At 38.5% G+C, this 12013-nt stretch overlaps 2 protein-coding genes across 8 annotated transcripts in view; one reads left to right on the top strand and one right to left on the bottom strand.

Annotated features, from left to right (window-relative positions):
* The window catches only part of CMSS1 (cms1 ribosomal small subunit homolog), a 403057-nt gene that overhangs the window by 342822 nt on the left and 48222 nt on the right, over window positions 1-12013 (bottom strand). The gene's annotated exons all lie outside the window — the stretch shown is intronic.
* Window positions 1-12013, top strand: part of FILIP1L (filamin A interacting protein 1 like) — a 242522-nt gene that overhangs the window by 191711 nt on the left and 38798 nt on the right. The window contains exon 1 of one of the 5 annotated variants that reach the window (XM_057502094.1): window positions 3844-3970. The exons of 3 other annotated variants lie outside the window; for them this stretch is intronic. Coding sequence is in view for 1 of the 2 variants with exons in the window: in XM_057502090.1 (XP_057358073.1) it covers window positions 4940-4968 (29 nt within the window). In the remaining variant the exon portion in view is untranslated. Of the gene's footprint in view, window positions 1-3843; window positions 3971-4924; window positions 4969-12013 lie in introns of those variants that run through there. One more of the 5 variants, XM_057502090.1, reaches the window with a different exon arrangement.

Here is a 12013-nt window from a genome sequence, read left to right as displayed (position 1 = left end):
CTGTCCCCACTCTTGTTTAGACTCTCTTATGCACCAGGCCCATAAGAAGAATTATTTTCTTTATACATCATAGGGTTTCCACATATACCATTTGATAGTGGCAAGAGAGCAAGCACTTCATATTCAAAGCCAGTGTTACCCTCCCGTAGCTTGCAGCAGAGCTTCCAGGAAGCAGTGCACGTCATCCCTTAACTGATGAAAGAACCAGTAGTGGAAATTGTGGGCAGCTGCAAGAAAGGTTAATTATGAATACTGCTTCTCTGGCACTTATTTGGATGACTAAAAGACTCCCCTTGCCACAAAAAGAAACAAAGGCAGGGAAATAGGACATGGAAGAAAGAGCAGTAACTTCACAAAAAGAAACTGGCTTTGCATGCTCAGTAACATGTAATAGTATTTTAAAACAGTTAAATAATGACATTGTGGACATTATATCACCAGTTACTGTGGTCATTGTAATAACCTCCTGCCATTAGCTTAAATCAGGGGAAATGATTGATACTCAACTGTTTTTGACTAAGTAACAAAAGTAACTTCACAGAATTCAAAAGAACTGATACATCCTGGTTTCCAGCCATGTCACCTACAATCATTCTTCTACATTAGAAACTAGTTAGTTTGGTAGAAAAATTCCTCTGTGCCATTTCCAAATAACAACTTAAAGCTATTACTGATTTAGATCATAAATTCAGATTTGCAGTTACATAATTTGTAATTGTAGAAAGCACTTTAATTTGTAGGTATATTTATTTGCAGGAAATTCCTGATTATAAATGAGAAGTCATACAGCAATTAGACAGTAAAATATTCAGTAAAAAAGGAAGTAAAATTTTCTCAGCCAAGACTGAAGCACAGTGGTCATAACTATATTCTTTACATAATATATATATGCCAGAAGCCAAGAGAACAAAAATTGTACCTCAAAGAGGATATTGGTAGGAAGACGGAAGGAAATAAAAGTCTACTTGTTGTCTCATGTGGCCAATGGAGCACAATGCCAAAGGCTGGATGGAGTTTATGAAATGGGACCCAGGGTACTTTTGTGTCAGATAGAGATCTTACTTCCTCAAGATCCTTGATTTTCAGCTGTAGGAAAACTGTCATAATATTTTAATTTTATTAGAACAAGACATGTTTGCCAATATCCTCAAGAAAACCACTGTAGTAAATATACAAATCCATGTCTCCAATATGAATGACACTCCCTAAGGTTTTTCAATGCACAGTAGGGGTGGCTCTGGTGTGTGGCCTATGAAGAGGGTGTCTGGTTTTCCTAGTTTAGCATTTAGCCTGAAAAATAAGGATACAGACTTCTCAATTAAATCAGAACATTTATCAACAACACTTCTGAGAGGTTCCTAGAAAACCATTAAGAGAAGACAAGATTAAGGCTATACATAAACAATGGTTCCCATCCCGGCATTTGCTAATTTACTAACACTGAGAATTTGGTCCAGCCATTACCCTTCCAAATGTTTCTTCAACTAAAAAGTATGGATAACCTTACCTCAAACTGTGTTGTGCAGATTAAACAATGGACCATGTGTAGAGTACTAAGCACAGGGAATGAGATGAACTGAAAGCTCAATAAATTAGAGTTATTATTGGTTCCTGAAGAGAATGGTAACATACCATGACCTCAGTTGGAATGTTGAGTCATGGCTGGGTCAGAGACCAGTGAGTGCTTCGGAGAGTACCCAGCACCACGCAAGCACACAAGCAGTAGGAGCTCTAATCATCTTTTCCTCTAAGAACCCTAAACAAGGCTTGTACCCACTTAACTTCTTTATTCTTCAATTACTCCAGCTAAAGAAAAGGAAGAAATTATACTGCCATTTTTTACAGGGCAACTGGGATGTCAAAAAGCATGAAAATAAATTCAAAGTGTTCACTACAAAGATGTGAGAAAGAAATAAAAGGCAGTGTCCAAAGTTAGGAAATCTATGTACCCATCAGAAGGGAAAGGAGGCAAAACAAGTTACAAAAACACTAGCTTTCGGTAAAGGGACTTTATGTTACCAGTTTGGAGCTGGGATTCAGGTGTTCATGCTTCATGAAACTTTTATAACATGTATCTCATTTGTAAGAAATAAAATTTAGCATAAAAGTCTCAACAACAAAAAGGCAAGCATAGGAGACTAAAAAGATTCAAATAAGCATAGGAAACTAAAAGGATTCAAATACACTTTCACAAATATAAGGTGGGGGTAACAAAACTAACAAACCAACATCTAAAATATTAACACAAAACTGCCAAACAAGTATTAAATTTTAAGTTCAGCTGAAGGGTATGGTCATTTACTTCTCTTAAAACAGTACATATGAAAAGCATGGGTTAGTTTAATAGGCTTCTCAGTATACAGGTAGAGTGATCTAGACCTGTTAAAAAGAGAGCCCAGTTTAGCAAAATGCCACACATTTATTTTTGTGCCCAGTACCTTTCTTCCACCATTTTCACTAACTATACATTCTACAACGAGCCTTTCTCCAATTCACATTAAGTAAAAGAAACAAGCAGACTGTTTTCATTATTCCTGTTTGACAAAACATATGGAAACAATAATTCTATAGACATATGTACATCATAATAGGAACCAATTCTATTTTAATGTAATTTTAAAAGAATTAAATAGACTCAAATTATTAGAAGTACTTAATTCATTTGAAAGTTGCAAATCAGGCAGCCACCTCCCTAATTTACTTAGCAGGTTCATGTAGTTGTCTAGAACTTTAGAGATTACTTACTTCTCTTACTGAATTGCAAAGTAATTAAGGAGGCTAATTCTCATTTACCAAAACAAGGATTTATGCAAGTAAATCTATCCCACTGGGTGGGAACAGGCTTTATTCAGTCATATTTGGTCAGCTTCTTTTCTCTTCACATGTCTTTCTTTCTTTTTTTTTTTTAAATTTTTTATTAAGGTATGATTGATATACACTCTTATGAAGGTTTCACAAGAAAAAACAATGTGGTTACTACATTTACCCAGATTATCAAGTCCCCACCCATACCCCAATGCAGTCACTGTCCATCAGTGCAGCAAGTTGCCAGAGATCCACAATGTCCCTTCTCTGTGATACACTGTTCTCCCCGTCTTCACATGTCTTTCTGATTTTGTTTTACTGTGCTTGCTGGCAGTAAATGAATTAAAACTGCTAAAGTTCTATTTTTATACTTTGTCTTAAAAGTACAGCACAAAACATTTAAATTTTTCAATAAACATTTTTCCTGCCAAATAAATTGATTCAACTTAAATACTTTAAAACACAGGCATGGAGAAATGAGGAACGAGGTTATTTCAGGAAAAACACTGAAAAAATAAGATTTCATCTGGCCTTCCCATCATCACTTGAAGAATTGTTTGGTAGTGACATCATCAGGAAATAAAATGCTATCCTCTGAGGACCCTTACTCTTTACAAAGAGCAAAGAGAAGGTTTGAAGTCTAAATCACACCCGGATTTGTCTAAAAAAAAAACCCTTCTGGTTTTCCTCTCCCGCCAAAAAAAAAATGTAACAAAAACGTATTTACGAATATTTAAGAGTAACAGGATGTGTACTTAAGAATCCGAAGCGGTAACATAAGCTTTAGAGCCCCAGAGGAAAAAAAGCTACAAGCGGATCAACCTTGACCCCCAGTGCCTTCTTAGCCCGGCAGGAGGGCGCCGGTGTCCCCAGCCAGCCACCCATGCCCGTCCGCTGGGAGTCGGGGACCCACGGTCGGTTCACACGGTCCGAGCGTCGGCGGAGGCAGGGCTGCGCCACCGCGGCTCGGCTGTCACCGGCGCCCCCGCCGCCCGCGCCGCACACGCGGAGCGCCTTATAAGGCAGCGCAGTGACGTAACGCCCTTAGGCCGGGCGCGCTCGGCGCCCCGTTCGCATTGTTCGGGCGACTCCCGGAGAGCGCACAGCCGGCTAGCAGCGCCGCGCGACTGCGGCCCCCGCCCGGCCCCCGGCGCAGGCAGCTCAGGTAAGCGCGGGAGAGCCGCTCCGCTCCAGCAAGGGGCATGGCTGTCAGCCAGCCAGGCAGTCTGTAGGTGGCTTTTAAAGTTATCAGCATCACCAACTGCAGACAGGTTTCGAAAAGCGCGTCCAATGAACTCTAGGTTCAAAACCTTTTCCATCTCACACAAAACTTACAGGTTTTCTTCAACGGAGAAAACAGATTTGGGATTTAATTTTAAATGTTGAGAGGTGGGAGAACAACTATATATTACCTACGTTTTCCAAGTGGGTTACACAGTTGAATCCTGCCTGTATTGAAAAAACTTTGGCGGGTGGGGTGGGGAGGCGATATATTGTAATACAACAACTCTATCACTTGATCTCTCTCTTTGAACTTAAACCCCCTTAGGTTTTACAAGACCAAACTGCGAAACACCGCCACATAGTAATGGATTTGTTAGTGCCACCCCCCTCCCCCTTCTCTCCCCCAACCTTTGTAAATCTTCATGTAAGACTAGAAAACCCCTGTTAGGAATTTACCTTGTAATTAGGATGAATCTAACTTAAAAAGTCAAACACTTTTTAAGCTTCAAAAAAATCTCACAAATGCTATTCTGTCTTAAAAGCCTATGTCAGTTTGTACAAGGAAGTAACTATCACAGTTTGAGTTCCAACTTTTACTTCAACTCCAGTCAATGGATAAATAACAAACTGCACTGAAAATAAAAAAAAGATAAAGCTAGTTTCTCTACAGTTATTATTTCAGACAATACTTTATTATGTAGAAATAGTAACTTAAAAGGTAAAGTTTATAGCAGAATTTTGTTTGATCAGTGACATTTTAAACATAATTAGTTACATCTAAACTCTGAGTAGGCTGTTGCTATAAATTAATTTTTGCAATACGATTATTGAACATTGGGCAGATGCTGAAAATCTACATATTTTACTTTAATTTTTAGAATAAAAGTCAGCAGAGGAATTAAAATATGCTATGTCAAGTTTAAAACATTGGAACAGGAGGTGAAAAAAAGATTTATCACTAAAACTTTATTTGGTCTGAATATATGTTGTAAAACAAAACTTAAGAAATGTATGACAGCATTATTTTCCTTTTTAAATAACCTCTATGCTTTACTTGTCATTTGAAACATAGCATTTTTAAAAATATGCTCAAAATTTGGGATTTATCTGTGTTTCTAGTAATTCCTGTGGTTGTTTTTTCATGTATATGACACTAGTACCTACCATTTTTGCTTCATAAGAGTTTTGTTTTGTTTGCTAATTTTGCTTGGAGCAAGACATCGGTTTTAGTATTCTAGAAGAAAAATTACATGTTTTTTGGCCTGAAGATAGGCTATACAAACTGCAGGTTAGTACTAACAAGGAGGATTTCCCCAAAACTATTATTTCAATCTAGGGAAGCCTATCATAATGAGAAGAGAGAGGGCCAACACCCACATCACTGTGGAGAAGTATGGAATATGCAAGAGAAAAGTAGTTATTTGATACAGGCTGTAATTGGAAACTGCAAAATTCCTGGGTTGGGAAAAAAGGTATTCCACTCTTTTAAATCTAATAGAGGGAAACAGAAACCACCAATTATTGTTTCAGCTATACCCAAAGTATCATCTGTACCATAAACTATAGCTCAATTGTTGAAAATCATAACTTCTATCAAAGCTCTAGCAGCTGTGTTTCCCAGAGTATGCATTTTTTTAAACAAGCATCAATTTATGTTTATTTTTAAATGACACACTTCCAATACTCTACACTTTTTCCCATTTATAGTAATTTTAAAGCATGGTTAAAAGAACAATCACTCATTAGGATCCCTTTAAAAACTGAAAGTTAAACAAGATTTTTCATGGATACTTTATCTCACAGAGGACTCTCTGAGCATTTCTTAGTTCTTAATCTATATGATGGAAAAAATGTTTGATTGAATGAATGTAAATTTTTATATTTCCAAATAAAATATATACTAATTTTATGTTCAATAAGTTCATTTGCTCTTCTATGGTGATTAACTGTAATTGTTAAGAACTGATATTTTTCCTAATGCTGTGTTGCAGTCCATAGTAACAGCTAATATGAAAACACGCATCAAGCTTTGAGCTTCCTGATTTTCAAGTCCACTTGCAATTCCCATTAATTTGCTTTCCCAAAAGGCTGTAAATTCTGTTTTAGGGTTCTCTGTTGCCCTTTCCAATAAAGTGCCTTTGATAATAAATGGATTTTGAGGTAGAAAAGTAAAAAAGGGAGAAAATAAAATCCCATTAATTCTTCTTAGGTAATGTTCTGTCTGTATGTAGTACTTCAGAGCAAAGTAAACATTTTTCAAGGTCAAATAAAGAAAAAAATACAGACTCCCATATAAGGGAAAAAGGAAGGAAGCAGGAAAAGAACTGTTTATAAAAGACTGGATATTGTGGAGTGATAATCAGAAGATGCAAAGTAATATTGGTCTCAATCTGCTTCAGGAGTTGAAATCTGTTGTCCACAAAGCCAGTTATTATCTCTGAAAAATCCATCATATCTTGCCTTATCCTCTTAGGCATATCATTAATTTTAAATGGGTTTTTAGAGTTTATTTAATTGGTATTTGACTATGAGTTTAGCTTTAATATAAACTTACTGTTAGGTTTCTGTAAATTATATTTAAATAAAGATTTAAAGATGAAGACACACACATATGCAGCAAGCATCACAAACTTTCAAAGAAATATTTCTGTGGTTGCTTCTGCCATCACTACAATGTATGTGCTGGTCAGTTTCTACTTTGAAAGTTAGGTGTACTAATTCCTAGTGAATTGTCACCAGCACTGTTGTAAACCCTCCTACCTCCCTCGTTTTCTTAAAGAGTTGAGATTCTTTCTCCCTGTTTTTTTCCTGCACTAACATACCTCCAACTGGGAAAGCTGAGCAAACAGAAGTGGGAAGGCTCTCCAAGGAAAGCCTCTTAGTTCCTTTTCAGATATGGGAGAAGTACTCCCTCTTCATGCTTGCTTTCAGGTGCTTTTTAGCAGATTAATAGGGTAGCAGCAGTTTTAACTCTGAGTCCAAGAACAGAGAATAACATATTCAGTTTTCTTTCTCCAGTCTGACCATCCTCACATTCCTATGCCCTACTGGTTCCAAAGAAAGAATAACTCTGGAAGATACACTGTTTTTTAATGACAATTAAAGGCTTGGGGAATGACAGGTTTTTGTGTTGGCGGGGGTAAGGAGGTATGTAGAGGAGGAGGTAGGTAAGCGCATCACTGGGACAAGTAGGGGTGCAGACAAATAATATACCCAATTCCTTGCTTCTGTTTGTAACTACTGATTCTAGCCTAAAGGGCAGGGAAAGAGAGTATATATTACATCAGAATAACAAACACTCAACTCCACAGATGTGAGTCTGAGAAGTACCTTAAGTTCTTCTATGTGGACAATGGGATGCCCCAGAGAGTGTACACATGTACACGTGTTCACACACACAAACACATACACACACCTGGCAGGGAGTATCCACTGAAGTTTGTATCTGGAAGAGGCCTGGAAGGCCATCTGAGCCAAATGCCTCACATTACAGAAAGGTAGTGACTTGCCTTAGAGACACTGAGCCACTCAGAGGCAGGGTCAGGGCTCCCTGAATTCTTGGGCTGTAGCCTTGGTTTCTCCTTAAATAGTGGTAGGAAGAGATGAGAACAGAAACTCCAGAAGTGCTTGGTGCTGGAGGTATTAAATTGGATATAAAACCCACTAAAAAAAAAAGTAGAAAGATTCAAAATTCCTATTCATAATAAGAAGGTAAAGGGGAAGGAGGGAGGTGAAAATCAATACAGGTCAGCCAGGCTACAACAATGGAAGGTAGGTGATAAAAAGAGGACAAAGAAAACAAATAATAAATTACTTAAAGGTCCTCTGTGTGGCAAATCTCTTTTTCTACTTGGAAGCTGAGAGGTACTCTGGAAAGAGTGTATGCTCTACAGTCAAACACACTGAGGTCTGAACCACTAGCTGGACAAATGGCCATCTTCCAACTAGACAGTCTGCACCCTGAGGCCTCCCCGGCCAGCAAGTTCCCCTCATGACTCAGAGCAACTCAGTGCTTTCAGAACAACCTCTCCAATTGTACAGGAAGTCACCAATGAGGTGCCTGGTGCTCTAACTTACACTGCTTTGCTTTCCTTCGCACCATGCATTGCTATGACATTAAAGTACACATTAACTGTTTGTTTATTGTCTGACTCCTTGACTGTAAACTCCTTGAGTATCAATTTTGTAACCAGCTTTATCTTAAGTGCCCAGAAAACTACCTGCCTATACAGCTGGTGTGTCCCTGGGAGAAGGGTGTTGGATATATGTATGAACAAATAGATAACAACCTAGAAGCCTCTTATTTGGTAAGAAAGAGTGTATCTGGCAGCAGTGGGCTTGGAAGGGTCCCTTCTAGGTTTTGTTTAGGAGTCCAAAACAAACCTCTGCCGCTATTTGAAGTAATCATGGAGAACTTATTTACAAACACAAAAACCAGAAAACTGGGCTCAGATGAAGTCAAGGCAGTGAAATCTACTCTGTACTGTTCAGTATGTGTTGTGTAGGCCGACTAGGTCAGATGCTTCTTTGCTCTCTGCCCACTTCCATCTACCTTGCTTTAACTTCCTCTTCCAAATAATGAGAATAAAGGTGGTGAAGGAGTACCAGCTGAATCACGCTGGGGCATAGAATGGATGGGAAGCTAAATATGAAAGAGCAGAGTGTAGTGGTTTTGCCCTTAAGGCAGAGTAGATACCTGTTTTTCTCTAATCTCTGTGCCTCAGCTGAAGGCCTAGAAGATGTAGTCATTGGGCCTAAACAGTTTGTCTTTGCAATAACTAGAAACCAGCATATTGCCTTTTCCCAAGCATACACTTCAATTCTCAAGTATCTGGGGAATCAAGTGTATCTTCCAGGAGTTACAGAAAAGAAATGATTTTTCAATTCTTCCAAAGTTAGGTAACTACAAAGTCAACCTGTGAAACCAGTTTAGGGTGCATAACTCCTCACAAGCAGCAAACATTTTCTGAGTGTCTAACAGGCACTGTACTATTAAGCGCAAGGCAGGACAGCAGGCCCAGCAGGAACTAAGTCCTCTACACACCGCAGTACTGCACTCACCCAGCTACTCTACTAGCACTGACCGGACTAAGATCCTCAGCAGTTCTGCAACAATGGCTCAGTCATGGTCCCTGCTTCTTTTTTGATGGCATGATAGAACACTATAGATATGGTCAGTGTAAATAAGACTGGTCAACTGTACAGAAAAATTGAGTAAAGATAAACGTGTGGGACTTAAAATGACTATAGTTAACCTTCAGACTTGTTTAATAGTATTAGTAAATTGACATGGACAAATAGTGTTATCTCAATGATAAGACTGAAGAGTAGAAATAATGGTCCATAAATCTGAATTCTCTCTTCTTAGCTTTGCCATCCATTCACTGGGAAAGCTTCCCATAGCCATGACTTCCACAAACCTCACAAAGGAAACCTTGTCATCCAGCACAAGTATCTCCCAGTACTGGGTAAGGACAGAATAGTGGGCAGTAACCCCTAAAGGAACCCTGATGAAGCAGTCAAAGACTATATAAAAATATAAGCTATGGATTACATAATAAAAGAGACAAATCAGCTAAAAGAAAATGGAATATGAGGGGAAAAGTACACTCATCACACAGATAAAATGTGACCAGAACTGCAGCACTTGAGCCTGTGACAGCTCCATATCACTATACCATGAGCAGCCTCAACGATGAGGTCAGCCCTTCAAGCTGAGCGGTTCTGACGAGCAAATCTGCCAGATGATCTATCTCATGGCCCATCAGTCTTGGAACAAAAGTTTAAAGGTGAACTAGGTTTTTCTCCCATTCTTTTTAAAATTCTTTCTAAGGTGGATCAAAACAAAGACAAATCTCTGAAGAGAAATCATAAGAGGAATGTAAAACATTTCATCATGTTTGGTCTGACAAGATTTAAGTGACTGGTGCTGTTACAGCTGAAGAAAAGGAAGATGCTGCTTGGCCTAGGAGCTTGGGAGCAGCGTGAGAAAGTTCTTGCTGAAGACAAGGGGCCATGAAGTGAGATACCATGCACGCCCCTTAGCCTGTTAGTCTGTTAATTGGGAATCGGAGAGGTGAATCACTCTGTGAGGTTTTGTGACAAGTAATCTAACTGCTGTAGGGAAGATTAGTCTTTAAAAATATTATCAATCCATTTTTATCAAGACAGTTAAACACTCACAATATTATATGTTTGAGACTGCATATTATCCTTCAGGCATTCATACAATTGGCTATACTGTGCAGATTGAGATCTGTCAGATGAAGTGAGAACAACTTTGTTAAGTGATTTGGTGTTCCCCTCATCTCCCCTAAGATTATACCTTACAAAATTCTTCTTACAGTCCCATAAAATTCAGTGGGCTGAGCAAAGATGCAAAGAATCACAGGCAAGCTGAAGATTCTCTGGCTGGATTTCCCCTATCTGGTCTTTATTTAAATTTGTCTCCAAGTGAATTCCTCACTTCCTTGAATGTTTCTTCCTGCTCAGAAGTAACAGGAACAAGAAAAACAAAACTCTATTTCTTCTTTTGCTCTAATAATACGAGTAAATTCTGAGGACTTTAGGCATCATTCATCCTAAGAGGGGGCCATGACTCCCTAGGAAATGGTTCTTTTCACCTCTCAATCACTTGTTTGTGCATCAGGTATGTACTGAGTCAAACCCATGTGGGGGATACGAAGGTATTATATCCTTCCAGGAGCTTACAGTAAATTCAAGAGGAAAAATAATTTACCAAACAAACTGGAAAGTGGTATAAAACAATATAGGGTATTTGTGTCACAAAACTGTAGGGGCTGTGGGGACTCAGGGAATCAGCCTCGGTTAGACAAGTTAGGAGTATTCATGGAAAAGATGGGAACTGAAATGCAAATGGAGACTACTGAATGGAGCACTCCAAAAAGGATAGCAGATCATTCCTTGGAAGTCTTTTAGAAATCTGAGGTAAAAAGAGAAAGAAGGCTTGAACTAGGATCCTAACACCAAAACTCTGATTTTAAATCCACTATTTCGTCTTCAGAACAACCTGGGTTTCTACAGAAAGGAATGCTTCTTAAGTGATTCCAATCTTTAAATTAAAGATTAAATATGATAATGCAGTTGGCGTAATGCCAGATCCACAGCTGGCACTCAGTAAATGGTACCTATGACTCTTCTAGTTACGCCAGTGTGCCCACAAGGAGGGTGTTCCATCATCACTGAGGCTCTAGGATTCTGCTAGGCTGAGGCACAAGGGGTTGCCTCAGGGCCAGAGAGGGGATACATTGTAGGATGCACTCTCAAAGAGCTCATTTCTCTTAAACCAGCAATAAAATGAAAGGATTAAGTTTGTTGGAGAAAATCCATGTCTCTAGTGCCTAACCTCAGCCATTATGAAAAGCGCGGTTATCCTTTATCCTGATTTCCCTGCTAGAAGAGAATCCCTCTTATGAGAAACCCACATGAACTTTCGTACAGATGTCTTAGTTACCTGATATAAGAAACAAGTTGCTGAGTAGTAAAGGGCCAAAGAGAACAAAAGCCTTAAAAGCTAGTCTGGAATCCCCATTTTACCTTAAAAGTCCTTCTATGCCTGAGATGTACACTTGTAAAACAACTCTTACAGCATGGACTAAATAGTTTATATCAGATGCTAACCACAGATGATAAAGATTCCTTTCACAAACTGTCTAAATATATCTTCCTAGGTGTTAAATTTTCAGGTTAATGGTACTTTCAATTTAGCATAACATTTTAAGTGTCAGACATGAAAAAGATTGACTTCTTTACTTTTACAGCACACTTATAACCTTGAATTACAACAAATGCTTGACATAAAAAAGAAGTAAAAATAAATATGAATCCCATGAAATTCCAATTACGGTTCCCATATAGTTATGAACTGAGACTTGATGAGTCATAAAATCCTTTTCCGATGGAACAAAACATACATTTTTGACATGTGAATTCGTACATAATACTATATAGGAAAGAATGGAGG

Source organism: Manis pentadactyla, chromosome 1 (assembly GCF_030020395.1).
Source record: "Manis pentadactyla isolate mManPen7 chromosome 1, mManPen7.hap1, whole genome shotgun sequence".
Lineage (NCBI taxonomy): Eukaryota > Metazoa > Chordata > Mammalia > Pholidota > Manidae > Manis > Manis pentadactyla.
This window is presented reverse-complemented; position numbering and strand designations above follow the sequence as displayed.